General features: G+C 52.0%; 2 protein-coding genes across 3 annotated transcripts in view; one reads left to right on the plus strand and one right to left on the minus strand.

The window, feature by feature from the left end:
- The first annotated feature begins 815 nt into the window (after positions 1 to 815).
- Positions 816 to 19,630, plus strand: KLHDC4 (kelch domain containing 4). 2 transcript variants are annotated; one of them, XM_040075705.2, is made up of 12 exons: positions 816 to 1,277; positions 2,281 to 2,372; positions 3,135 to 3,213; positions 4,045 to 4,143; positions 6,211 to 6,347; positions 10,052 to 10,144; positions 10,511 to 10,670; positions 14,938 to 15,019; positions 16,242 to 16,450; positions 17,511 to 17,928; positions 18,361 to 18,483; positions 18,727 to 19,628. In XM_040075705.2, the coding sequence occupies exons 1-12, from the start codon at positions 1,179 to 1,181 to the stop codon at positions 18,909 to 18,911; spliced, it is 1,776 nt and encodes a 591-aa protein (XP_039931639.1). In that variant the 5' UTR covers positions 816 to 1,178; the 3' UTR covers positions 18,912 to 19,628. The 2 variants fall into 2 exon arrangements, with proteins under 2 accessions (XP_039931639.1, XP_039931640.1); XM_040075706.2 differs by lacking the exons at positions 816 to 1,277; positions 2,281 to 2,372; positions 3,135 to 3,213 and adding an exon at positions 4,712 to 4,834 and having other exon boundaries at positions 4,046 to 4,143; positions 18,727 to 19,630.
- A 2,935-nt stretch (positions 19,631 to 22,565) lies between these two features.
- JPH3 (junctophilin 3) overlaps positions 22,566 to 26,367 on the minus strand; it is a 34,059-nt gene continuing 30,257 nt past the window's right edge. The window contains exon 4 of the mRNA XM_040075636.2: positions 22,566 to 23,898. Coding sequence (XP_039931570.1) covers positions 23,818 to 23,898 — 81 coding nt within the window. The 3' untranslated portion in view covers positions 22,566 to 23,817. The remainder of the gene's footprint in view (positions 23,899 to 26,367) is intronic.

A 26,367-nucleotide genomic window follows, 5' to 3' on the forward strand; every position in this document is an offset into this window, starting at 1 on the left:
TCGCACAGTGCCCCAGTCCCTGGGGAATTCTGCCCGTGGTTTAATTTTATTTTATTTCCCCACAGGGCCTCCCCCAGGCCTGCCTCATGTCTCAGGTGATGGAATTACAGAATCCAGCTTGTGGCTGATCCCCACTGTGTCCCCAGCCCAGAGCACTGAGTGCCACGTCCAGGCTTTCCTTGGGTACCTCCAGGAATGGGGACTCCAAACCTCCCTGGGCAGCCCCTTCCAACATCTAACCACCTTTTTTGTGAAGAAATTCCTCCTAATCGCAGAATCATGGAACACTTAGGGTTGGAAGGGACCTCTGGAAATCGCCCAGCCCAAGGCAGGGCCACCCAGAGCAGGCGACACAGGAACGCATCCAGCGGGGTTTGGAATGGCCCCGGAGAGCGAGATTCCATAACCTCCCTGGGCAGCTGTGCCAGGGCTCTGCCACCCTCACGCTGAGGCGGAACTTGCGGTTTGGTTTCTGGCCATTGCTGTTTGCCCCGTCCCTGGGCTCCCCTGAGGGGGGGCCATTTTGTCTGAGGGGAGGGGGCCATTTTGTGGGCTGCACGTTCTCCTCGGGGCGAGCATCAACCCCAACGCGTCCGAGCCGTGCCAGGGCGGTGCCGGCCGGTGTGCGGGGCCCCATTAACCCCTCTCCCCGGCCCTGCGGGGCTCCTGACGCCGGCTCGGAGCGGCCGCTGCCCGCGGAGCTCCCACCGCGCTCCCTCAGGGCGGGCGGCCGCCCTCAGTCCTCCCGGCCAACAGGGGGCGCTGCCGCCCGGCACAAGGAGCGGCCCCGTCCCGGCCCCATCCCGGGGGCTTCCGGGGTATCGCGGCCCGGCGTGATCCCGGCGTGATCCCGGGGTATCCCGCTGGTATCTCCGTGTGATCCTGCTGGGATCCCGGGGAATTCTGCTGGGATCCCGGGGTATCGCGGCCCGGTGTGATCCCGGTGTGATCCCGGGGTATCCCGCTGGTATCTCCGTGTGATCCTGCTGGGATCCCGGGGAATTCTGCTGGAATCCCGGGGTATCGCGGCCCGGTGTGATCCCGGCGTGATCCCGGCGTATCCCGACCCGGTCCCGCTGTGATCTCGTCGCGGCCCCGTCCCGGTGTGATCCCGGGGTATCCCGACCCGGTCCCGCTGTGATCCCGCTGTGATCCCGGGGTATCCCGTCCCCGCCGCCATGGGGAAGAAGGGGAAGCGCGACAAGAAGGGAAAAGGCGCCGAGAAGACTTTGGCGAAGATGGAGAAGAAGGTGTCCCGCAGAGCCAAGAAGGAGGAGGTGACGGCCGTGAGGGAGCTCTGGGGGCAGGGGGAAGGTTGAGGGCAGGGTTGGGAGCAAAGGAACGAATCCAAAGGGAACCTGGGCTGACCAGGGAAAGCGTGGATCAGGGAACCGCAGGAAATAATGAGTTGGAAGGGACCAGCTCCTGCGAAGATACAGCAACGATCCCACCATGTGCCTGAGAGCCTTGTGCAAACCTCCTTGAACTTGGGCTTCAGGGGTGCTCCTGGATCCCTGGGAGTGTTCCAGGCCAGGTTGGACAGGGCTTGGAGCAAGCTGGGATAGTGGAAGGTGTCCCTGCCCATGGCAGGGGTGGAATTTAAAGTCCCTCCTTCTCTGGTTCTAAGCAGAATCTTGCTTAAACCCCCTCCCATCCCTTGTGTGTGACAGCAGTGTAAAAGAAGGAGACAAGAAAACACAGTTTAAGGCTTCTTCTTGCTTTCCATCCCCTTCATCCTTTTCTTTGGGTCTTAAAAGCAAATGAGAATCTTTGTTTCTCGCACCCCTAGAGGGGCTGCTCGTGTTTAAGCCTCCAAACAGTGACTTTTCCCTGATAAAAACGTGGTGTTTATGGCCTAATTCAAAGCTTGAAGGCATTGAAGGTGCCCCTCTAGACTGCTCCTAGCTGCAGGGAGAGCTGATTCCGTGCTGCAGAGGCGAAATCCCCAGAGTTTGGAAATTTCTGCTTGGACTACACCTTCAGGAAAGTGACCTGGAGGAAGGAGATGAGCAGTGGGGTTGTAGGAGAGACTCAGAACCTCCCTCTTGCTGCAATCCTGCAGCATCCTTGTTCTGTCAGCAGTTTGGGGAGGGCAGATTTTGGGTTTAACTGAGTGAAATTGAGAGGGAATGAAGATGCACCGGGTTTCTCTGGATATAAAAGAGTTTCCAGTTGTGTTTGAGCAGCTACTTTTCTTTTTTCGAGAAGGGAGATCGTGGGAGGGAGTGCAGGTTTCGTGTGTGCTTCTGTGCGTGCTCACGGCTGGCTTTTTCCTTGCAGGAGGATCTTGAAGCCCTGATAGCAGAATTCCAGAGTTTGGATGCTAAAAAGACCCAAGTAATTGAGTCATCCTGCCCACCCCCCTCACCCAGGTGAGAGCTTGTGTGAGGCTTTGTAGAGCAGTTGGGGGTGCTTTTAACGGCATTTATTTATGTAAAGTTATTTCTCAAGAGTGGAAGGTATGGCTGATATCTGGAGTTGTGGAACGCCTGGAATACTGTTCACGGTTAAAAAGTGACCAAAAGCCTTTTTTTTGAGGCATCAAAATCCACTTTTTAACCACCCCATTGGCACAAGAGAGGCAAAGCAGGGTTAGATTTCAGGGCTTTGAGGGAAAATAAGAGTGAAGAGCAAATTTTGGATTTGGACCAGAGGGCTGAAGGGAGTTCAGAGGCAAAACCCACTTTGTTAAGTGGGGCTCACAAACTTGGGGTATTCAGGAGAGCAGTGACCAGCAGCAAGTGCAGAATAATGACACAGATAAATGGAGAAGAGACAGTTCTGTGCCCTCATAAAAGTAATTTTTGTTCCTGCCACCCCAGCATTAAAATTCAGGAGCTCACGTCAAAGGGGGAGTTAAATCACGGAGTAACGTGTGCTCCTGAAATAGGAGAGCCTCTTCAGACAGTGCCCAATTCATCTTGCTGAGAGTTTTGGAATAAATTAATTTCTTTGAAGAAGTTTTTAGCCCTGGGGTGAACATTACAGCAGGGTAATTTGGCAGATGATGGAGAGACCTTTTGTGGCTGGAGGGCAGAAGTGCTGCTGCCTGAGTTAAAGGTTCCAAGGTTCAGGGTTTCACAGGACTTCCACATTTTTAATTTTTTTTTTCCCCATCCTCTTTTTTCTTTCAGGCTGAACTGCTCCCTCTGTGCTCACCCCGAGAGAGACGAGCTGATCCTTTTTGGAGGTGAATATTTCAATGGCCAAAAAGTAATGTATACTTCATTTTCTTCTTCTTTATCTCCCCCCTCCCTCCTTTTCCTGTAATTTGCACGGGTCTCATTTGAAGGGAGATTCAAGGCAGAGTCATAAAATATGTATTTGTCCCTGAATGAGAGCAAAATAGCCTTTTAATTCTGCCATGGCTCTGTCTCATGGCTGAGCAGTTGGCAGGAAGGAGACACGCTGGAACCCATTAAGGAGTCAGAGTGATTGTCTCAGCATCAATATTTCAGGGCTTCATAATTTCTCCAGACTTAATTGCAGCCATATCTGCCCCTCATTTGGGATAACTAGTGAAGAATCTCGTCCACTTCTCAAAACAAGATATTTCTGCACCTTTGCTGCTGGCTGCCTTGGAGATGGGAGCAGCAGCAAATTATTATTGCGCTCAGGAAACACTCTTCTGCCTGAATTTCTGCAGGTTGCAAGTGGTGGTTGTGCTCCTGGAGACAAACTGCTCTGGAAAACTCCAGCCTGGCAGTTGGTGTTTGGCCCCCTCAGAGTTACCCAGTGTGATGAGCTGAACTAATTCTGCTTTTTTTTTTTTTTTTACCACCTGGAGCTGTTCTTTGCTCTGGAGTTGAGCAGCTTTAACCTGAACCTCTGTGTTAAGCTCCAGCTTTTTAAATCCTCATATCTCAAGCTGTCACCAAGGGTTTGGGAAAGAACATCCCAGCCCAGTGGAAGAGTTGCTGCCTCCCAGTGCGGCGCAGGAGCTCGTTGTCCTCCTTCCCTGCCCGCTGAGGAGGTTGTGCTTTGCTGTCTTCACCTCAAATCCCCCTGTGCAGAGCTGGGCTGAGCTGCTGTTTCCTCTCACAGACCTACCTGTACAATGACCTGTACATTTACCACATCAGGAAGAACAGCTGGGCCAAACTGGACATCCCCAACCCACCCCCGAGGCGTTGTGCTCACCAGGTAAAGCCGGAGCAGCAGCTGGCATCGTTCTAAACGTGCTTTGGGAGGAGGGTTTGGATTTTTTCGCCTCCTGAGAGCTCCTTGCTTCTCTTTGTTCTCCTGGTAACGCGCTGCCGGTGGTGTCACTTCAGCTTTTCTGCTTGGACCCGTCTGAGGTGCTCTGGTCACTGGGTGTCCTCTGGCAGTGCTCAGTGTGGAGTGGGGATTTGGGGTTGTGTCTCTTGGATTGGCAGAACTCAAGCAGAGCCAGGGAGGAGATTCCTCTTCAGCAATGAATTCCCTTTGCTGTGCTGTGCAAGGACCAGCTCGGATCCATAATCCCAGGGGGGGCCTGAACTTTCAGGCTGGAATTTGACCGAAGCCCGTTGTTCCCTTCACGGCCACAGCCCTGCATCCACGAACATCCCAGACACTGCCACTGCTGCCAGCAGGGAGCACTTGGGCTCTTCTCCACCTCTCTGCAAACCCAGGTCGCTGGCTGCTTGTGAGGGTGAAGGATTTGGGTTTGTTTACTTTATGTGAACACCTGCACAGTAGAACCTGGACCAAAGACTTGTGTTTTTTGCAGGTCTTTGGCCCTCACCAGCTGATAGATTTTCTTACCTGCTGCAGCCAGGGGGTGACTGGTGCCTTCCCAAAGCTGCCATACAGGATGTGAATGTCCTTTTCCTGCCCATCCCAAAGCTCCCTGGTAAGACCCAGCATCCCAGTTAGGTTCATATCCCTTTGTTATGTTACTAAGCGGCAGCCTTGCTCCAAGCCGTGTATCCTTGAATTGAGAGATTCTGACTTGACTTTTGGGCTCCTCTGTGTTGTTTAAAATAGAACTTGGTTTCAGAGGCCGTGTTCCAGTAGCCAGCAGGTGGCTGTCGAGCAGCTCAATCCAAAGGGAGCAGCTCAGGAGCTGCAGCTGGATAACAACAACAATAAACTGAGGAGTTCTGCTTCGGCAGAGTTTTCTGTCTGATAATTAATTATGGTTTCACGGGTGACAGTTCAGCCTCCTGGGTTTGACTGGTTTGTCTTCCTCGTGGCTTTATATTTCATACGTAGCTCAGGGTTAAACAGCAGCGTGTCTGCGGCTGCCAGCTGCGTGTTCGCAGTTTTATTTGTCATCCCTGGTCTCTGGCACACAATCCACTGTCAGAGCTGAGGTGAGAGGAGCTATGGGCAGGTGTTGGCAGTTGTTCAAGGAAAAGGTTTGGGTTTGTCATGGATTTCAAGCCAGCTCTTGGAAAGGTCACCCACAAGTATGAGCAGGTTGCTGCATAAGCCTTCCCTTTAAGCTTTTAGGCTCTGGATGCCCGTGGAATTCAGGCACACGTCCCCTTTGTTTAGGTAACTTCATGTTCCCACAAATCCTGCCTGAAAGCACACCCTGGATTTTCTTATTTAATCATTTCATGTTTGGGCTGGTTTATGGCAGGGCATGGTCCTGTGTGGGGCTAAAAAGTTTTTTTTTTGCTGGGAGAGACAGGCAGGGAATGAAGCCTTGGAAAGAGATCTTTATTCCCAATGCTGAGCTGTGATGGGTGGCCTGGACAAAACACAAATTGAAATTTGCACAGCATTTCTTGGGATTCCTTCCTTATTCCTTGGTCCTAACAGAGATAATTTTAGTGAAGTGGAGTCTTGCTCTTCTTCTCCCTGCTTTTCACTGGCATCTTGCGTGTAACAGCCTCTCCTCCAAATGTTGCACATTTCCTTCTCTATTTGGGTTTTTTTGTTGTTGTTGTTGTTGTTTGTTTTCTTTCTTTTGTTTGGTTGGTTTTGAAGAGAGAGAGTTGAACAGGTTTTTTTTTTTTATATTAATCCCAAGATTAATACGATTAATCCTAGGACACTGGACTTCCCAGAGGAGGTGGGAAGAGCCCAGCTCCTTGGCCAGCTTTCCTTTGCTCTGGGGAAGATGTGCTAAACCACGAGCACCTTTTAATCCAAATTCTCCTTCCTTCAGCCCCAGGGAGCTGCTGCTGTTCCCTGGGATTTGGAGTTGTGTGCTTGGCTGGGGGAGTTCCATGCCTGCTTTGGAATCGTGCTCTGATCCAGCTCTTCCTTGTCCTGCAGGCAGCCGTGGTGCCCACGGCCGGGGGGCAGCTCTGGATCTTCGGGGGGGAGTTTGCCTCTCCCAACGGGGAGCAGTTCTACCACTACAAAGATCTCTGGGTCCTGCATTTGGCCACCAGGACGTGGGAGCAGATCAAGTAAGTGCTGGGCCCTCGTGTCTGGACCGTGTATGCATTCTGTGTATGCAGCCTGAATAAATGCCAGGTGACAGGCATGGGGCACAGACTAGTGTGGCATTCAGAAGACGTCATTTTAGTGCAAATAATGAAGTGATAGCATTAATTATTCATGAAGGAATGTCTGGACAAGAGAGGCAAAGTTTCTGTTTCTGTTCCCATGGGAAGGATCATGAGTACCCTGCTCCAGGTGGGTTTGGTGCTGTGATCTAAACATGAGATTCTAGGGTGTCTGGTTATTCCAGCCCCACAGTTCAGGTTCCAGACAATGATGTTGTCCTTCCTGGCCTGCAATTCCTGCCACAAACCATCCTGGTGCCATGAGGGGGCTTGATTCTGAAACATTTGGGAAGAGAAAACCTTGACTAACTGAGAAAACTTCCCTGTGCTGGGCAAGCGCAGCTCCGTTTTCCCCTAGCACAGAGCACAGTGGTGCCAGGCTGCCTGACAGAGTTAAAAGTTGCTAAATTTAGCAAGATTTAGCTGTGTTTCCTTGCATTTTGCATGCACAAAGGTGTTCCAAACACAGCAAATCCCAGCCCGTTAGAAGCCGTGCCAGCAGCTGACTCTGACTTAGTGCAGCCACCTTATCTTGTGTGTGATGCACGAGGTTTCCTCAGTCCATGAACTGTTTGTTACCCTGCCTTGGAGCAGCAGTATTTTAACCTAATTGCCTCGTTCTTTCCTGGAGAGAACATTCCCACTCAGCTCTCTGTGGCCCAGTGCACTCCCTCAGAGACAGACAGGGAGCATCCTTGGGGTCTGTGCTTGGGAATTGCCACATCCCTCCCCTGGAGCTCCCTGCACTGAAATCCTGGAGCGCTGCTGATCCTTCCTGCAGGATTTGGTGGGATGTGGTGCTGTAAATTTCCCGGTTTCACCAGTGTCTGTTTAACCCTCCTGCAGTGGAGGATGGCCCAGCAGCAGGGTTGGGTCTGATGGATGCGTCTCCTTGCTCGCCAGAAAAATCAGGTTCCTGCCACACCTGCCTAAAGAAAAGGGTGTTTTGGTGTAAATCAAGTAAGATTGTCAGCCCAGAAATGAGTTTGTTCTTTGGTAGATCAGGATCCAGGTGTACAGCTGTGGATTGAATTTGCAGGGGGTTGGAATTGAGGGTTTTGGGCCCTGTGCCGGTTGTGTTTCCCCTTCTCTGCATCCACCTGAGTGTCCAGACACGAGGGGACAGGATCTGTGTGAGCCACTGACCCCAGCACTGAGACATTCCCAGGGAAAGGTGTAAAACATCACAAATCCTGAGTTCAGCTTCCTCTGCAGGATAAAAGTGCTCTGTCCTCTAGTGCCCCTGTGATGGGATGTTCTCTCCACCCCCACTTTTATTATCATTATTATTATTTATTATTATTCCCAAGCTTCACCTGAGCATCCTCTGGATGAAGAGGCAACTCCTGCAGCCTGTAGCCACTGGGACAAATAATTCATGAATCTGGGGGCTGAAATCAGCTCTGGTTTGTTACTACAAGCCCCAGAGTAACTCCACAGGCAAAAGAAAATTCCTTATGGAGCAGCTCAGGTCAGCCTCGTGCTGTACATGTGTAGAGCCAGTCCTGAGCCAGAGTTTTTAATCTGTTTTAAAAAAAAAAAGAAGTCTGGAGAATTTACAGCTCCCTCCCACATGTCTGCTTTCTGGTGTCAACCCTATGAAATAGAGCATTAATCACAAAGTCTGGGGAACCATTTCCAAAATGTTTCTTTGGGACCAGGAGCACTGCAGCAGGTAAAAGGGAAGCGTTTGCATTTGGGAAGCAAGTTGCAGGAAGATCCTCCTGGAGTGGGAATGAAGTTCTGCCTCACTGCCAATCCTGCCTGACTGTGCCATTTGTGCCATGGAGTTAAATCTATATTGGTGGGGGCTTTATTTAAGCACATCAATGAATAAACTTTTACTGATTCTGAACTCAGAGGAAACCTGTTTGAGAAACAAGGCACGAGATAATCTCTGAGAACAGGATTTTAGCGCTCACATTGGCTTTTAATTCATCCTCTCCTTAAAAAAAATAAAAAGATGATTCAAAAAGTGCCACCTTTTGGAGTAATGACACAAGAGCTTTGTTACAGCAAGAGAAAATACTGATTTCAGGTCTTGATGAAATTAATACCAGAGGTGCTGCTCTGCAGGGTGATACTCAAAGATCCAGTAAACGCTTGGAAAAACCTCCTCTCTGTTAGAATAAAGAGTCCAAGCAATCAATATTAATTCAGTCTTCCCCAAACGCTGCTGTTCTGCTGGAGTTTCTCATTATCACCAGGGTGAGGCTGTCATTTTCCATGGAGAATAAGGGCCCTCGTTTTCTCTCTCCACAGAAATCCATCACCACATTCCCAGCTCCCTGCTGCCACTCCAAGTGTGCCCGGGGGGCGTCGGGGCTTTAGGTTTTGCTGCTGGTTTCAGCTTTATTTATTTAGGCCCTGGTTGTGCAATCACTTCCACGCCTTAGGGCTGTTGGAGGAGCCTTGCTGGGCTCAGTGGTGCCAGCTGGGAGCTTTGGGAGACTCCTCAGCGAGGGAAAACGGGATGGATTCATCCATGGGGACAGAGAACATGCACAGCAAACCCTCTTGGGCCTAAAGCTGGCTTTGTTGGAAAGTTGTTGGAGTTGTTTTTGTTGTTTCTCCTGGTGCTGTGGATGAATGTGAAGGGAGGAAGGGAGGAAGGGAAGGAAGGGAAGGAAGGAAGGAAGGGAGGAAGGAAGGAGAATCCATGTTGGAATGGTGTCCAGCTGCCCACCTCCTCGGGAGCCTTTTGGATGGGACAGATGGAGGGGGTGTTGCTTGTTCCTGGAAATGGAAGCAGCACATTTAACTGAAAGGTCAGGAAAGCTTGGAAGAGCAGAGCAGAGCAGGCTGCTTTTGAGTGTGTAGGATCGTGGAGTGAGTCACGGAGTCATGGAATGGTTTGGGTTGGATGGGATCCTAAATCCCATCCTATTCCTCCCCCTCTATGGACAGGGACACCTTCCACCATCCCAGGCTGCTCCAAGCCCTGCCCAGCCTGGCCTTTGGACACTTCCAGGGATCCAGGGGCAGCCCCAGCTTCCCTGGGCACCCCATGCCAGGAAGAATTCCTTCCCAACATCCCATCCCTCCCTGCCCTCCTTCAGTAGGATAAGGATGATAACGAGGACTTGTTTTGCTGCAGTGCCTTTGTTCTTGAGGAGATGTGGGTAATTCATGAGGTGTTTTCCCTGGTTTGCTGTCACAGGCAGGGTGAGTGAAGGTGTTGTGGGTACGTGATTTCCTGAGCCGCTGAGGGAGGGGGGATGTCAGAGCCAGGCTTTGTCTCTGGGTGCTTGGAGAGAACATCTCAGTTTGGAGTGACTTCCCTGCAATTGTGAAGTGCTGTTGGTTAAACTCTCCTGAAGAATCAGCTCCTGAGTCATTGCTGAGAAGACTTTGGGTGCTGTTAGGGTGGTTTATCTCTAGGAATAAAAACTGCCTGTGCTGCAGTCCCAAGAGTTCCAGGAAGAGCACACGTCCTGATTGGAGAGAAGCAGACAGGGATTGAGGCAGCCACGTTCCCAATGGTTCCTATTTCCAGGAGAGGCTGAGCTCAGCCATCTCAGCTGCCAGTGACTTCAGTAAAAATGGCTTGATGCACCACCAGGACAGAGGATTTTGCTGATAAATGGATTTTTTTCATGTTTCAGGGCACCAGGAGGGCCCTCTGGACGGAGTGGACATCGGATGGTTGCGTGCAAAAGGCAGCTGATCGTCTTTGGAGGTTTCCATGAGAGTGCAAGGTGGGATGCTGGGGTGGCTGGGGGTTTGAGTCCTCCTTAGAAAAGGCAACAGAATTTCACCAGTAACAGAAATCTGGGTGTTAATGGGAGGATTATCCTCAGCAGGACTGGGACTGAACTAGATTTTTGTGTCAGAATTGTCTTTCTGATCTTGATTGAAACTCTTCGGTGTGGGAGCAATCACAGTAGCACTGAAGCAGCTGCCCATCCTTGTAGCCAAAGCTCAGTCCAGCACTTTTGGCCTCTGAATCTTGTCAGATCCTTGTCTTGTAGAAGCACCTTTTCCCCTGGGGGCTGTGAGCAGAGCTCTGAAGCGCTGTTTTACCCTGGCCTGAGCGTCCCCATCACAAAATGTTCTCTCTGCAGAGATTTCATCTACTACAACGACGTGTACGCCTTCAACCTGGACTCCTTCAGCTGGAGCAAGCTGGCTCCTGCAGGGGTGGGGCCTGCTCCAAGATCTGGCTGCCAAATGACTCCCACCCCCGAGGGCAACATCATCATCTATGGAGGCTACTCCAAACAGGTAGGGACACTTTGTGCTAAGTCAGGAGCTGTCCACAGGCTGGGAACCAAAACTGCCTTTTGTTCATGCATTCTGCTGATTGAGGGGCTAATCTTGGTTCAAAAGATTTCTTTGTTTTCCCTGCTGTTCTAATCCAGCAGGAGGAATTGATATCGCTGAGGGAGGAATAGGCAGCTGAGAGAAATGACTTTTTTTTTTTTTTGGCAACTTAAAGCATTCTCAGGTATTCCTTTGTGCTTCAGCACTTGCAGGTTAAAAGCGGCAGTTGCCAGGAGACTTTTATTTTGTGCCATCGGTGGCAGAGGTGAGGGAGCAAACTCAGTAAGGCAAAAAAGACTTCTGATGAGAACCAGGCTCCTCCAGCTCTGCTCCTCACTCCATTAATCCTGGGAATTTTATACCAGAGAGCACATTCCTCATTGAGCAGGTATCCCTGTGTCCATGCTGGGCAGCAGGAAGGAAGAGGCTCCTGCAAAAGCTTTTCCTGTTGGGAATGCAGGCAGAGGCCCCGGGTCCTGCTGCTCCCGTGGAAAGGCAGCAGGGGAGGAGGACGCCTTGTTCTTCCGAGGGGAATAAATGAACAAAGGAGGGAAGCAGGGAGAGAAGGGAGTTGGTCACTCTGTATATTTAGAAGCATTTGTGCCTCTTCAGGGCCTGAGCTTCGGGCTCTGCCTGATCAGATGTGAGTTGGATTCAACGGCAGTAACCACACAGAGCCTTTCCCACCTGAAAGGGCTTTGTCCTCGTCCCTTCGCTGTCCTGAGGGTGGGGAGCAAGGAGCCTGCAGGCTCTGCTAGGTGTGGAGCTCTCTTGGAAGCAGCTGGGCTCCAAGTGCACCATGGAAATAGAAAAGTCACACGTGGTTTGCAGCTGGTTCTGTTCCACTGCTGCTCTGGGTTGGTGTGAGCTGATGAAAATGGAGGAGAAGGGATGGGGCAGGGCACTGGGCAGGGATGGGAGCTGGGAGAAGTTCTCAGCAGCTGGGGAAACAGCTTTTCCATTAGAGCAGACACTCCGTTAAAGCAAAGCAGACATTCCATTAAAACAAGACATTTTTAACAGATGTTAAAAGTCTCTTTCCTTTGTCACGTGCCGAGCTCTGTGTGCTTCTCTCTGATGGGCCATTCCTGCCAGGCTCTGCTTTTGTGGCACAAACTGACCAAAGCTCTGCACAGAATTTTCCCTGCAGCCTTCAGCATGCTCCTGGAAATTAAATTCAGCAGGATATGGCCCCTCTAGGAGAGACCCAATTCCGTTAATGTGTGGCTATTTAATTCTCATTGTGTCTTCACTTAGAGCTGATTGTGGAGCTGAGTGTCTGGGTTTGCTTTGAAGTGAACAAAATGTGTTTGCCTGGGATACTCTTGGGAGAAGGTAGACATGGAGAAAACAATACTTAATTGGAGTTGGGCAGCTACAGGAGAGGACTTATTCCTTGTCTCCAGTTACAGGGGCGGATCCTCCAGTCAGGGGTGCTGTGAAGGCATTTTGGGGAGTCTGAAGACGTTTTTACATCTAAAACCAGGCAAATATCCAAGCAGAGCACCATTCATCAAATGCAGAGTATTCTTGGGAGCAGCAGGACTAAGTCACGCATGTGATGGGAAATTTTGAAGGGAAGAGGGGAGGAAAATCATAATATATCAAAATCTTTTTGAATAGGGACGTAATTTAGCTGTCACACTGCCGGAGGAGGTGGTGACATGACAGGGCTGCTGCCCTGTGATGGGCAGGGAGCTGGGAAGGCAGAAGCAGAGTTTTGGTGCCTGCTTTGAGTTCCTGAACTCGAAGAAATAATGTGGAGAGTCTCTTCTCAATCACGTGTCAGTCCGGGGCTGAATTCCCTTCGTGGGGCCTGGATTAAAAAGTCTCTTTCCTGGCTGGGGAAGTAGAGGCAGAGAAGATGGAGTGTCTTGTCTGAGGCACTCCAGGACACTCCTGCAGATCCTTGGTCCCCAGGTGTGGCTTTGCTGTGCCAGCCACCGGGTTTTCCTGAGCAAACCAGGCTGCAAATGGCGAAAAAGGAGCTTTCCAGCCCTGGGTGTGACTGCCTGGAGATGCTGGTGCCCGGTATTTTAAAAAGCAGCGTTCTCAGCACGATGCTGTCTCTGTTCCCGTTCCCTCAGCAGCCTGGAGATGAGAAAAGACAATTTCTGTCATCTCCTCTGGAAGGGGACGTTGTGGGTGCTGCCAGCCCTGCCTAGAACAGACCTCAGAATGCCCAGGGGAGCTCAGACCTGCTCTCCTGCTGATCCTAAAGATGTCCTCAGCCCTTCCCTGTGCTGGGGATGGGGCTTGCTGCAGCAAGCTGCATTTTGGGCTGTGTGAAGCACCGAGGCCTCTCCATTGCTAGGCAACAGAAGGGCTGGAGCTGCTGCTGCTCCACCTTGCAGGTGCAGCCTGCAGGCCAGGGGAGGGCTGGAATGACACGTGGGCAGGCCTTTGGGATGCCAGGGACAGCTGGGGTCTGGGGATCTTGTTGTGGTGGGTTTTTTTTTAGTGGCAGTCGTCACAAAGCTGAAGCGGATTCTGCTGGAGATGTGGGAATTCCTGAATTGTAAGGTCTGGTGGGACTGGTTCCTTTTGTAGCTCTGCCTGCTGAACATTTTGGATATTTGGATGTTTTTGAACGCTGTTGGTCTCCTATCAGACAATCGGGAAAATCCCGATTCTCAAGCTGGCTGTGCCTCAGTTTCCTCACAGTGTGTCAGCAGAGTTGGAATTTCCAGCTGACACCTGTAAAGCTCTTATAACTCCCCACTGCATGTGCAAACCACAGGCTGTGCACAGTGGATATCCCAGGCAGTTTTGTGCTGGAAAACAAAGAATTCAAAGCACAAAGGGCAGGGGGAAGCAGGAACCTCCAGTGAGTGATGGAATGATTTGCTCAGGGCTGACTTGTCCTGGCTGGGAGGAGATGGATCTCTCCAGCAGCTGGAAATGTCTGTGACAACAAAACCTGACTCCCACTCCCCCTCATCGGGGGTTTCTGAGCCCAGGCAGCTTTGTCATGTGTGTTTGCTACAGGGAGTGCCTCTCACGCAGTGCTGTGCTCCTCACACTTCACCTGGGTGGGGTTGTGCTGTGCCTGGAACACACTTCCCTCTCTTCTCCTTAAAATTTGAACACCATTCCCAGGAATTGGATGCCGGGCCCTGCAGCAACAACCCAGCAACAGCAAAACCTGCCAGGTACAGGTGTGCAGCAGGACTCTCACCCTGAGGGCTGGAGCCAGTTGGTTTTCATCCCCTGTGACAATTCATTTCTCTTCTCTGGGTGCCGAAATTCCTGCATCCTGTAGTCTCCCTGCAGCTCCTCTTCCTGAGGGCTGGACCCTGGGATCCACTGCTGACATCCTGGGAGCAGAGTTCCTCATCCCAGCGGTGCCCTGGCCCCAGGAGGAAGGGAATTACAAGCTGTGCACGAGGGCTGGGTGGATAATGACATTATTAACACACCTCCTGTGGTGGTGCGGCGCAGAGCTGCCTTGGGATGCTGCTGTTGCCATGAGCACTGGAATCCAGGGCTTGCAGGGAGAGGAGCAGGGAAATCACACTGAAAGTCAGGCATTTAATTGCTTCTGCCGAGCTTTCACCTTGTCCTTGCTGCTGTCTTGCTGTTGCCTTTTGTAGGGATGGGAGCGGGGGTTTCTGCTGGTGTTTAGGAGGATGAGCTTTTGCTCAGGGCTGTGTGGGACCCCAGGTGGCAAAGCTGCCAGCTGCAGGGGGACAGAGCTGTCACCTCTGCGTGTCCTGGGCTGGTCACAGGCGTGGGACACGTCAGGTCGTTGCAGGTCAGAATCCCAGAGGGCCTTGCAAGCCCTGGAAAGTTGTCTTGTCCCACTTTGGGGGGTGGGAATCTGCTCCTTTTAAGTTAAATCAGCCCCCTGGGAGCACCTGGTCCTGTCTGGGGCAGAGTAGAAGGCAGGAGCTTGGCTCTTCTGTTTCCTCAGTGCTTCCCATCCTTCCTTCCTTTGCAAACCCTGTGACAGTTTATCTTGTTCCAAAATTTCCTGCATCCCATAGTCTCCATACAGCCACAAATCCCTAGAAATCCGTGCTGCAGCCTGGAGATCCCTTCCTGCTGCCACAGGCAGGAATTGTGGCCCACCACAGGGACTAGCCCTGCTTTGGATCCCGTGGTTTGGAGCTGCCTGATGCTCCTCTCCTTGCCCAGTCCCGGTGTTTGAGTTTTCAGCTGGGTCCCACCTGTGGTTTGGCCACTGAAGGTGTTTCCCTGAGCATCCCTGCGTTTCCTTTCCCTGCAGAGGATCAAGAAAGACGTGGACAAAGGCACCCTGCACACCGACATGTTCCTGCTGAAGGCTGAAGGGGCAGGCAAGGAGGAAGGTGAGCACTGCAGGCCTGGGAATGCAAATCCTCTCCCTTCCTTGGAATAACATGCCAAAAAACCTGAAATCAAATTCCTCTCTCAGTGATAACCTCTGTGCCCCAGTGTTGGCTCAGGAAGAAATCCAGGAAAAGAGATTTTAGTGATTTATATTTTTTTTTCTTTTGTCCCTCAGTTTGTGTGTGGAAGGGAATTAAAACAACATTTCCAAAGTCCTGTTTCTGGGACATTTTGATCAGAAACAAAATGTCTGTTGTGCTTTCCTGTTCCACAACAGAAAATCTTTGGGATTGCAGAATTCTCCTGTGGTGGGGTATTCCTGGTACCTGCTAAAGCTGCTCCATCCCTCCCTCCTCAGCTGGGGAAGGGAGAGAAAATCCAGTGGGGGACTCATGGATTGAGCTAAGGACAGGGAGGGATCCCTCAGCTCTTTCCCTGCTCCAGGATGAGCCCATTCCATGGGGTACAATCCTTCTGGAACAGATGGATCCACTGTGGTTATCTTTGATTGGAATAGGAATTCCACTTTCCTGAGGAGATTTTCTCCTTGACTCAGGCAACGGGACAGTTTTCTTGGAGCTGAATTTCTAAAATGTTAAAGCTGTGATTGATTTCTCCAAAGCTGACTGTCTGGGATGGGATTTGGGGAGCAGGGTTGGTCACCAGCACTGTCTGGGTTCCAGGTCCTGTTTGCATTATTCCTATTTATAGTTTTGCCTTGGTGGAATTGCAGTTCCTTCAGAAGCACAGTGCTTCTCCCGGCCTGCATTTCAGGGATTTGCCCTGAAGTCAGAGTAGAAGGGATTGGAGAAAAGCAGAGGCATAGAGCACAAGTCTTGTCCTGCTGCTGAGCCCTCTATTAAAGCCTGCTCGGGGCTTTTGGGGATAATCTGTGTTTATTTTGGGGGGTAAGGCAGCGGTGCAGGGTGGCAGGAGAGGCGCAGAGAGCTGATGGAAGGTGGGAGGGCTCCGTGGGGTAACTGAGGGACATTTTTTGGTGCTTGAAGGCTGCACCTGATCAGGCCTTGTCTGAACTCCACCCTCCACTAAAGGTGCACGCACTTCCAAGACTCCCCTTGCTCCAGAAAGCTCTGAAAATACCCCGAAGGCGCCATGAGAGCATCCAAAACAGGGCTGGAATTCCCTGCTGGAGCTCTTGGAATACACAAACCCAGCAGGATTCTCCTCTGCTGGTGCTGGCATTTGTTCTCTCCCTCGCAGACAGGTGGTGCTGGAGTCGGCTCAGCCCCTCTGGAGTGAAACCCACTCCCAGGTCCGGCTTTTCCGTGGCCGCTGCTCCCAACAACCGCTGCCTCCTTTTTGGGGGCGTGCACGACGAGGAGGAGGAGGAGAGCATTGAAGGGGACTTCTTCAATGACATTTATTTCTACGACATCGGGAAGAACCGCTGGTTCCCTGCACAGCTCAAGGTCTGGGGTTAAATACAACAATTTCATCCTCTGGAGCTTCCTCTGTGCCTGGTTTGGCTTCTTGGAGGTTCCACAGATTGTTTGGGTGGGAAGGGACCCTAAAGATTCTCTCATTCCACCCCTGCCATGGGCAGGGACACCTTCCACGAGCCCAGGTCGCTCCAAGCTGGCCTTGGACATTTCCAGGGATGGAGCACGGATTTGTGTCTCTTTTTGAGGAATCCTGGATTTCTGGTAGCTCAGCGTGCACCTGAGCAATCGCTCTCCTCCAGGAATCAGGCTGCCCCATTGTTGTGGAATGTAAAATGAAGCAAAGCAGCTTGAAAACTTATTTGTGGTGTTTTGCTGAAAGCCCTCTCCAGGCTGACGAGTCTGACATGAGGGGAGTTCGCTCAAAGCTGCTGTGAAAAGATTTTGGTGTCAAACCCCTCCCTCTTCTCCCCAGTGCTGATGAGCTGCCAGAAGAGATGAAATATTAACCTCGGCTCCAAGAGCTTCAGAGCTCAGCTCAGCTCTTTGATGGTGTTTGAACCACTCTCACAGGCCAAGGGAGGTGCAAACCTGGTTCAGCTTCTCCTTCCCCCTGCCCCTTGCTGGCTTTGTTCTCCAAATGGAGAAGTCAATCCCATAATAACAGGCAAACAGCCACTCAGCTGGTTGCTTCAGCCTTCCCAAACTGATTGTTTTGCAGCCCTTTCATAGAGTTCTTCCAAGACCTGGAGTGCTGCCTGGTAATGGGCTGTAATTTAGCACCCAGCAATTGTTGTGATTTCGGGAAATCGTGGGTTCCTTTCCCTTGGCACAGATCAGTGGCCTCTGCGTGTTGGTTGCACCTGGGAGCAGGAGAGCTGCTCCTCTCTTAACAGAGGACACAATTCCACACCCTGGATTCTCCAGGATCTTCACTGTCCCTTGTTCTGTCTTGGGAGGAATTCCACTGATCACTCGAGACTTTAAATCGCGATGAAAAATAGGAGTTGTTCCATCCGCGCTGTTTGCATGAGCTGCTGTTAGGTGCAGGCAATTCCCACCAAAGTCTCCTCTTCACTGCCGTTCTCAGGGCCCAAAATCAGGGAGGAGGAAGCGCAGGCGTGGCAGGCAGGCTGAGGCAGAGGCTGCTGGAGGGGAGGAGCCGCAGCTGCCGCCTCCCCAGGGCCCCCTGGAGATCGTCAAAGAGGTGGTGGCAGAAGATGGCACCGTCATGACCATCAAGCAGGTGATCCCTGGAGCTGCAGGAGACCAGGGCAGCTCTGGCTCAGAGGAGGAGGAGGAGGATGAGGAGGAGGAAGGTGGAGCCCTGGGCCAGCCCGTGGAGCCGTGCCCACGCTCCAGTGCCATGGTGGCAGTGAAGCACGGGGTCCTCTACGTGTACGGGGGCATGTTCGAGGTGGGCGACCGCCAGGTGACCCTCAGTGACCTGCACAGCATCGACCTGCACAGGATGGACCGGTGGAAGGTGCTGCAGGAGATGGATCCAAGTGAGCTCTGCTGCTGGGAGCTCTCCCTGTGCCTTCAGGGGAGCAACACTGGGGGGACAAAAAGCAACAGCAACTGTGGGGTTTTCTCAGGGGTGGTGATTGGAGCCTTTGGGTGGAGGATTTCCCTGGGTAGGAAAAGGGCTGGGGATGTGTGATGATGCAGTGTCTTAGCTTTGGGGTCACTGTGGAGTCAGCTCTGCCCTGTGACTCGGAAATGCAGGAGCCGTAAACAGAGCTGTGGTGGCATGAGCCGTCCTGGGATTCCTGCTGTGCCAGGCTTGTCCACTCCTCCGAGGAGCAGGGACGCTCCTGCCTGTCCCCACTGTCCCAGGCACTGAAGGGCCTGCAGAGCATGTGGGCAGTGCCTGGGGTTATCTCTGGGTACCTTAATTCTGGTTTTGTACCTCTCTTCTCTTTCCTTCCTCATCCAAGAAACGCAGGAATGGCTGGAGGAGTCGGAGTCAGATGAAGAGGAGGATGATGATGATGTGGAAGGCGCAGAGGGAGGGGAGGAAGAAGAGGAGAGCTCTGAAGAGGAGAGTGAAGATGAGGAAGGTAATTCCTAATAAATGCTGTCTCCACACTAATCTGAAGCGGGTTTTAGTGCAGTGCCTGCTTCTCTCCCTGGCATCCAGGCGAGTTTTCCAGCAGAAGCAGCTTCTCCTGACGCATTGCTCTTGCAATAAAAGAGATATTTTCCCGGTTCCTGGCAGATTTTCAGGCTGTTCGGCTCAGCCCCGCGTGGCCTGGCCGATGCTGAGCTGTGTGTGACCCCTCTGTGTCCCTGTCTTTGCCCAGGGCAGCAGCAGCACCCAGCAGTGCAGCCCGGGGAGGAGCAGGCCCAGTACGTGGCCAGGACGGAGCAGCACTGGCTCAGGCTGGCCCGCAGCCACATGGGCCCCGAGGCCAAGGACAAGAAAGTGCTCAAGGTGGCTCATGCCATGGCCAAGACTTTCTATGAAGATCCCATCCACGTGTCCTGAAGCCGCTCCAGGAGGGAAGGAATGTGCTGGGAGCAGTGGTCAGCCCTGCTGAGCTCAGCCCAGGGTCCATCCTGGCCTCCGGCCTTGGCCAGCTCTGGGCTGACCGTCCTGGATGGATGCTCTTGATCTGCTGTTACTCCTGGCAGTGCTGTGGGAGGCTCCTGAGGAACAGGACTGCTGTCCAAGCACTTGTTCTGCTGAGGCTGGGCTGTGCAACACTGACTTTGTTTGTTCCAAAGCTGTTTGGGGTCTGTCCAGGCAAACTGTGCACCTGACAGTGGTTCAGTGGTCCCAAATTCCTGACTGGGCCAGGACGTGTCTCCAGGGGTTCCTACAATAAACTGACATGGTTACATCATCTTGTTGTGCTCCGTAAATCCCATCCCAGCTTTTGTGCTGCCTCTGGGAATCCTTTCCTGCCTTACCTGCGAGATGCGCTCACAGAAACCTCTTCCTTTTCCGTGTTTTGCCTTTGTGCAGTCTCCCAGTTCAGGTTTTTCCCCTCCGTTGTCCTGCAGGTGACCTCCCCATGAGCAGTGAAATGTCCACGAGCAGGCAGGGAGGGAGTGGGCTGATCCAAGGGTTGGGTTTTCAGCCCCTCTCCTCCAGGCCTCCTTTCCTTCCCAGCAGAGCAGCGCTGTGTCCTTGGGGACGCCAGATGGGATCCAAGTGTGAGCTGCAGCAACCAAGTGATGCCTGGAGGTGCCAGCAGGACTGGCTGTCCTTGTGCAGGGAATTCCAGGTGCCCTGGGTGTTGCTGTGGCAGGGCCATCCCCAGGGATGCAGCTCTCCCCAGAGCAGGGATCCGCCGGGACAATTAGGACAGAAGGAGGATTAAATAGAGCTGACAGGGAGCTTTAATTGGTGAGATAAAAACACGTCTTGACAGGGAGGGAAATAACAGGTGAGAGGTGAAAACAAAGCATTTATTGATAACCTGGGAGAGGAGAAAACAAAGCATTTATTGATGATCTGGGAGAGGTGAAAACAAAGCGTTTCTTGTTAATTCAGGAAGGAATCCCTCGAAAACAAAGCGTTTCTTGTTAGTCCAAGAAGGAATCCCTTGAAAACACCATTTCTTCTTAATCCAGAGAGGAATCCCTCGTGCTTGCTCAGTCACTCACCCTGTTGTCCTCTCACTTGGGTAAGTTCAGATCTTTCTGTGCAAAGTTTCAGGGGATTTGCCATTCCCTGTGAGGGTGGTGAGGCCCTGGCACACGTGCCCAGAGAAGCTGTGGATGCCCCTGGATCCCTGGAAGTGTCCAAGGCCAGCTGGTGGATGGTGCCCATGGCAGGGGTGGGATAGGATGAGCTTTAAGATCCCTTCCAACCCAACCCACGCCATGGTTCTATGATCCTACCGCTGCTGCAGTCATTCAGGACTGAGCTGTTCCCTAACCCAGGAAAAGCTGCCACTGTCAGGATTCTGTTCCATGCAAACCCCTCACCCCCAGCTCAGGAGTTCCCATCCCATCCCTGCTCCTTCCTGCCTTAGCACAGCCCTCTGGAGCCACCCTCTCTGCGTGACAGCTTCCAAAAATCCCTGCTTTCCGTCCTCCCTCGGCTTGCCAGAGCTGCCGTGTGTAATTAGTCCTTAGATCTCAATTAAGCCCTTCACCGTGGATCCCACCCTGTTTCTCCTGTGGCTCCTCCCCTTCTGATGCAGTCTGGATGTGTTTTCCTGGCAGGGATGCTGCCACAGCTCGGGATCTCTGGAAGAGTGCTGGAATCTGGGTCCAACTACCCAGACACCAGATGGGCTGGGGAGCAGCTGACGTGGCACAGGGGGGTTTGTCTTCCTTCCCCCTCTCTTTTCCCGAGGATGCAGTGCTGCACCAGCCCCTCTCACACAGGTGAGAGGTCCAAATCCAAATCTCCCTTCCCAAATTCCCCCTTTCCCAACAGCTCTGCCTTGCCAACCCTTTCCTCGTGCTGTGAGAACATCAGAATTCTAAAAAAAAAATGATCCAAACCTTCACCTGACCAAATGCAGCAGCCAGCCTGGACATCAAGCAGCAGGGCTGGATAATTTCCATGGATTTATGGCCCACCTTGATGGGCATTTTAATGGGCCTTAGGTAGATCTGCAGGAGCCAGGCTCATAAGACAGGGAAATACACTGAATTACCTCTCTCTCTGGGCCACTTCTCAGGAATATTTCTGGCCTTGGGCAAATGTGAAAAGCCCAAGACGGAGACAAATTGCTCAACTCCCCGGGATTAAGAAAGGAATCATTATTTTGGACCATATGGGTTGGGAGCCAGTTAATATTAGTCTGTGGCTGTCTTTCCTACTGAGCAAAACTCAGCTTGACTGAGTGGAACAGGGAGCTGAAAAATCCAAGTTGGATTTGTGCTGGTCCAAGGGCAAGAGCAGGAATAATTAGGCAGGCAGCAGTGGGAAAAATCCAGTCAGGAAACCACCAGTGTTTTTATTTGATGGATAACAAGAGGCATTTTGGTGCTGTTTTCCAGATGTCTAAATATCTGTGTCTGCAGGGCTCTGTTGAACCTGCTCCTGACAGGACCTTTGTGTCCTGCACTCGAATGCACCAAAAAAAAAAAAAAAAACCCAAAAACAAGTCCTCGAGAGTCTTTCCAAAGAGGAAAAGCAGAATTCCAAACCCCAGGGGTGAATTCCCAAGGCTGCAATCCCAATTTGTCCTTTTTTTTTTTTTTTTTTTGGCTCATTTCAAGTGTGCAGCAAGCGTTGAAGAGGGGGGAAAAAAAAAAAATAAATATGATGACTAAGGACCCAAAAGGAAAATCCAAAACAACACAAAAAAAGGAAGAGGTGGGAAGATGATGGACAGTTACTGTGGAGAATGGAATTTCAAAATTATCCTTTCCCCTGTCCACCCATAGCCCTGTGCCTGGAAAGGGAAAGGAAGGAGAAGAGGAAGCAAAACTGCGACAGGAGGGAATCAGACCATGTAAGGAAAAGAACTGAATTTAACTGGCACATGCTCTAATCCTTAGTTTATTTCTGGTTAAAAATATAGCAATCCAGTGCAGTGTAATAAGAAATCTGCTGAAAAGGTAGCAGAGAAACAGCTAAAACAGAAGCAAAGCAAAGCTGAGTCCACGAGTCCGGGCTGGATCCAACAACTCTGGACGTGAATGTCGAGGAGGGCTTTTCCCTCCTTCCCCACCCCCCAAAATCTCCTGGGAGGGTCTCACCACCCCCCCTCGGGAGCTGCCACCCTCCTGCACCCTCCTCCTGCTGCTGGAGCTGGGATTCGGTCCCTGGCCCTGCCAAATCCCAACGGAGCCGGTGGTGGGGGAGGGAATGGGAGCTTCGGGAAAGCCGCTTGCGAGGGCTGGAGCTGAGAGCACGCGGTGTGATGGGGACCAGGACAGCTCAGAACAGGGACACGGCATCTTTAATGAGTGTGCAGATTATCCGCGGGGACGGGGAGGGGACAGAAATCAAGGCAGGCAATAGTACAAAGATGGTAGAAACGGAACAAATTAAGTGACGTAGAAAAAAAAAAAAAAAGAAAGAAAGAAAGAAAGAAAGAAAGAAAGAAAATACATCCTTAGAGGCTGCCATTGCCAATGATGTTTGGTTTGATTTTTTTTTTTCTTATTTTTTCCTTTTTTTTCTTTTTTTTTTTTGTTTTATCTTTTTTTTTTTTTTTTTTTTTTAAATACAGGGACATGTTGGAAGCTGGAATATACATCCTGCATTACAAAGTGCAAAATACTACATGCTCAGAGCCCAAGCATGATGTCTTGAAACAGTCCACAGCAAGATGTAAGAGACAAACCCACCACCCTCTCCCTCCTCTCTGGGACATGCTCCAGGTGCTCCTCCCCAGGTGCCTTTGAGAAACTGTTGCATTTTTTGCTCGGTTTGGTTTTATTGTCCATCCCCAGCGGATTGGAACTGAGCCCTCTGTCCCCTGTCCCTCCCCACGGTTTTTTTTTTTGGGATGGGCTGGATGCTCCTCACCAGCACAGCACCATCAGCTGCTCCATCCGTGCTGCTGGAGGTGCCTCCAAGGGGTTTTTTTCTTTTTGGGGGGGAGGAATTTTTAGCCAGGAGAACTTGGCTGTGAATTGAAAGTACCTCTGGGGTGGTTTTGCAGCCTTGCCATGGGTGAGGAGCAGCCTGGGGAGGAGGAGTGAAGGCAGGAGGGTGCTGGGGCTGCTGCTCACACCTCGTGTTCCCTTTTCCCCCCTGCCCCGAGGAATTCTGCAGAAGGCCAATTTTTGTTTGAAAAGCAAGGATCAGAACTGTTCTCCCGTTTTCCCATCCAGATGGGGTTCATTCCTTCCCTGTGCTCCTTCTCTCCTCCTTGTCACAGCAGCATTCCTCCATTTCCAAAGGGTGAAAAGCCTGATCTCGCTTTTCTCTCCCATTTATCATTAAAGCTGTTGTGGATTTCCCTGGGAAACTCAGCCTGGAGCATCCCAGAACCCGTTCCCACTCCACCCAAACTCTCCCCATGGTCCCCTCATCTCATCTCCATTTCAGGGTTCATTGCTGTTGTTACAAAGACAATTTTTTGGGGGGGGTGAAGGGAAGGGAAACGAGGTTTTTTTTCTTTTGTTGGGATTCCTTCTCATCCTTCCCAGTGTTGGGGGGGTTTGGGGGCAGAGTGTTGATAGCATTTTGCCATGCCACACAGCATAGTGTTATACAAGCAAAGAATTTTGGCTAAAATCCAAAAAACATTACCCAGGAAAAAAAGGCAAACTGTGAGTGAGACTCGATCGTTTGTTGTTCTTCTGTGAAAAGACTTGGAAATTGTCAGAGGACAGTTCGAGTTACGATTTTTCCCTTTTTTGTTGTTGTTGTTGTTGTTTGGTTCTGGTTTGTTTTGTTTTGTTGTTGTTTGTTTGTTTTTTTTTCCCCCATTCATACATGTAACTGTTATTTTTGCAAACGAGACAGTCTTGAATTAGATGAAAAAGTTAATAAACAAAATGGCGACTCCGATATTTAGTAAGATCACCATGACTACCAGGATGGGAGCTGAACCCTGCAAGAGAAAGAGAAGGACAGCAGTTAGATGGATCCTTGGAATTCTGCAGGGAGCTCAGGGGATGAGCAGATCCCAATTCACACCTCCCAAAAGTGCCCAGGAACCCTCGGAGGACTTTTTAAGCTGCCAAACAAAGGCTTGGCTGCACCCCCTGATGGATCGTGGATCCTCCCATGTCATTCCCGTAGGAATTCTGGCCTTAAAAACATAACTACAATTGTTTATCAGTGAAAAGGAAAGAAAAACAAACAAAAAAGTGGATTACATGGGGTCCTAAAGTGGTTTTGGATGATTTGAAGCGTCCCCAGGACATTTCCCATTAAACACAGTTATTTTCCAGGTACCCTGGACATCAGGCCAGCACACGGGGGTCCATGGTCAGGCAACATTTTGGGAATGCTCTAATAACCTTTCCTGAGTTTATATAGACCAAATGGAGCTCCTGGGAACTACCTGGAAGTATCCAAAGCCAGGCTGGACAGGGCTTGGAGCAGCCTGGGGCAGTGCAAGGTGTCCCTGCCATGGCAGAGGTGGGATGGGATGAGCTTTAAGGCTCCTTCCCACTCCAAACCATTCCAGGACTCTGTGATTTTACCTGGAAATCATTGCAGGAGCCCCACCGCAGCAGTGCCCACACCCACCCCAGCCGGGCTGAACATCCCGGGAACGGCTCAATCCCTCCGGGAGCGCTTTGGAACATCCCAGGAACGGCGGGGCGCTGCAGCCAGCCCTCCAACACATCCTTCTGTGCTCGGGAAAACATCCACTGGCACCTCATCCCTGGCACCTCCATCCCCGGTGGATGCTGGCACCGGGTGGGTGGTTGCTATTTCTTGGAGTCGCTGGCATCCTCAGCTCTTCCCGCTGCATCCAAGCCCTGGCACGCTCCAAACTCTTTTCCCCAGGCTCCCGTCCCCTTCCTAGCGCTCCCCACGTCGCTGGGATGGAGCGAAGCAGGGCTGGGCACCCCTCGGGAGCTTTCCCTGGGCAGCTCTGAGGAGCTGCTGGGAAAGAAACGGGAAAAAAACCAGCTCCTGGCTGGCCGGGGATGGTTTCTTTTCCGAGCAGCCTGATTCAGCTGGCGTTCGGGAGTGGGTGGGAGCCGGGATGCTGGAGCCTGCTGGAAAGGCGTATTTGTAGCTTAGCAACAGGGTCAAAGGCAGCCTGGCCAAGGCAGGGATTGCGGAGAGCGGCCAGGTACCCACCCAGGGCTGGCTGCTCCCGGCAAACCTCTCCTCCTGCGCCGTGAAAAAAAAAAAAACCTTCCAAAAAGCAGTGAGCACCCCCCGCTCGCCGCTCCTTCCCTTCCCTTCCCCGGCCCGGCCGTGCCAAGCCCGGCCTGGCTGGCGCTGGGAGGGATTAGCTGCATTTCAGAAGATTATTGGGTTTTAGGGGGTTTTTGAGCTGCCGGTAATGTAATAACAGATTGCGGGCGATTATCAGTGTCATTGTTTGCCTTGGCACGGCCCCGCCGAGGCACGGGAACGCGCTGCTGCCCCCGGCCCCGCGGCCAGCGAGGGCTCAGCCGCGATTCCAATTCCTCCATGGAGGAATTCCCTGCCAAAACAGCGCGGCCGACGCTGCCCCTGCTCTGCTCAGCTGCGGATCCCTCCAATTCCCTGTTCCCACAATTTGGGATGCACCCGGATGTGTGCAGGGAGGGAGCGCAGCCTTCGCTGGTCACTTCTCCCAAGAAAAAGCGACAGGACAGGAGGAATCAGCCCTGAGCTGAGCCAGGGAGGTTGAGGCTGGATATTCGGGAATAATTCTTCACCCAGGGCACGGGTGGGGTCCGCATCCCTGGGGCTGTGGGGGTGTGGCACTCGGGGATGTGGAGCAGAGGCGGCTTGGCGGTGCTGGGGGAATGGTTGGGCTCAATCCCAGAGCGTTTTCCAGCCCAAACGATCCCGTGGCTCTGTGATGTACACACAGGGCATCGAAGCTGTGCCCACGGCTGGAGAAATGGGGGGATCCGACACCCTGGATCCCCGTGCACGGAGGTTCTGCTCAGCCCGAGGCTCAGGCTGGGGCTGTTTGCATCCTGCACGCCCTGAGCAGGGCAGGGCCAGGAGAAAATCCTTCCTCTGCCGCTGCAGGCACGGCATCTTCCACATTTCCCCAGAGCATCCCAGGAACAGGATCACCAGGGAGGGGCGCGAGCTCTTGGAACCGGCTCAAATCCAGCGGACACCTGACAAACTCTGCCTCCTCTTTTTAACCCCCTCCTCCCTGCGCTGCTCCAGCCAGGGCTGTCCAGGTGGGAATGGCAGGGAATGGCAGCTGCTGCTGGATAAGCAGCTCTGCCCCTCCACAGCGCCTGTTTCGGCTCCAGTTATGGATCCTGCACCTCTCAAAGCTTGTCTGCCCGATTTGAGCATCGTTCCTGCTCCGTGCCTGGGCAGGAGATGGATCAGTGCTGGAGCTGAGCTTTGGGAGAGAGGATTTGCTGAGCCCAGCCTGGCTGCA

The sequence above is a fragment of the Hirundo rustica genome, chromosome 11, assembly GCF_015227805.2.
Source record: "Hirundo rustica isolate bHirRus1 chromosome 11, bHirRus1.pri.v3, whole genome shotgun sequence".
Taxonomy (NCBI): Eukaryota; Metazoa; Chordata; class Aves; order Passeriformes; family Hirundinidae; genus Hirundo; species Hirundo rustica.

Bases quoted from the DNA above. Each gene is read 5' to 3' on its own strand.
- KLHDC4 (XM_040075705.2), top strand. From the start codon at position 1,179: ATGGGGAAGAAGGGGAAGCGCGACAAGAAGGGAAAAGGCGCCGAGAAG. The intron at 16,451-17,510 runs GTCTGGGGTTAA...TGCCGTTCTCAG, and splicing joins GGTTCCCTGCACAGCTCAAG to GGCCCAAAATCAGGGAGGAG. The intron at 18,484-18,726 runs GTAATTCCTAAT...GTCTTTGCCCAG, and splicing joins GGAGAGTGAAGATGAGGAAG to GGCAGCAGCAGCACCCAGCA.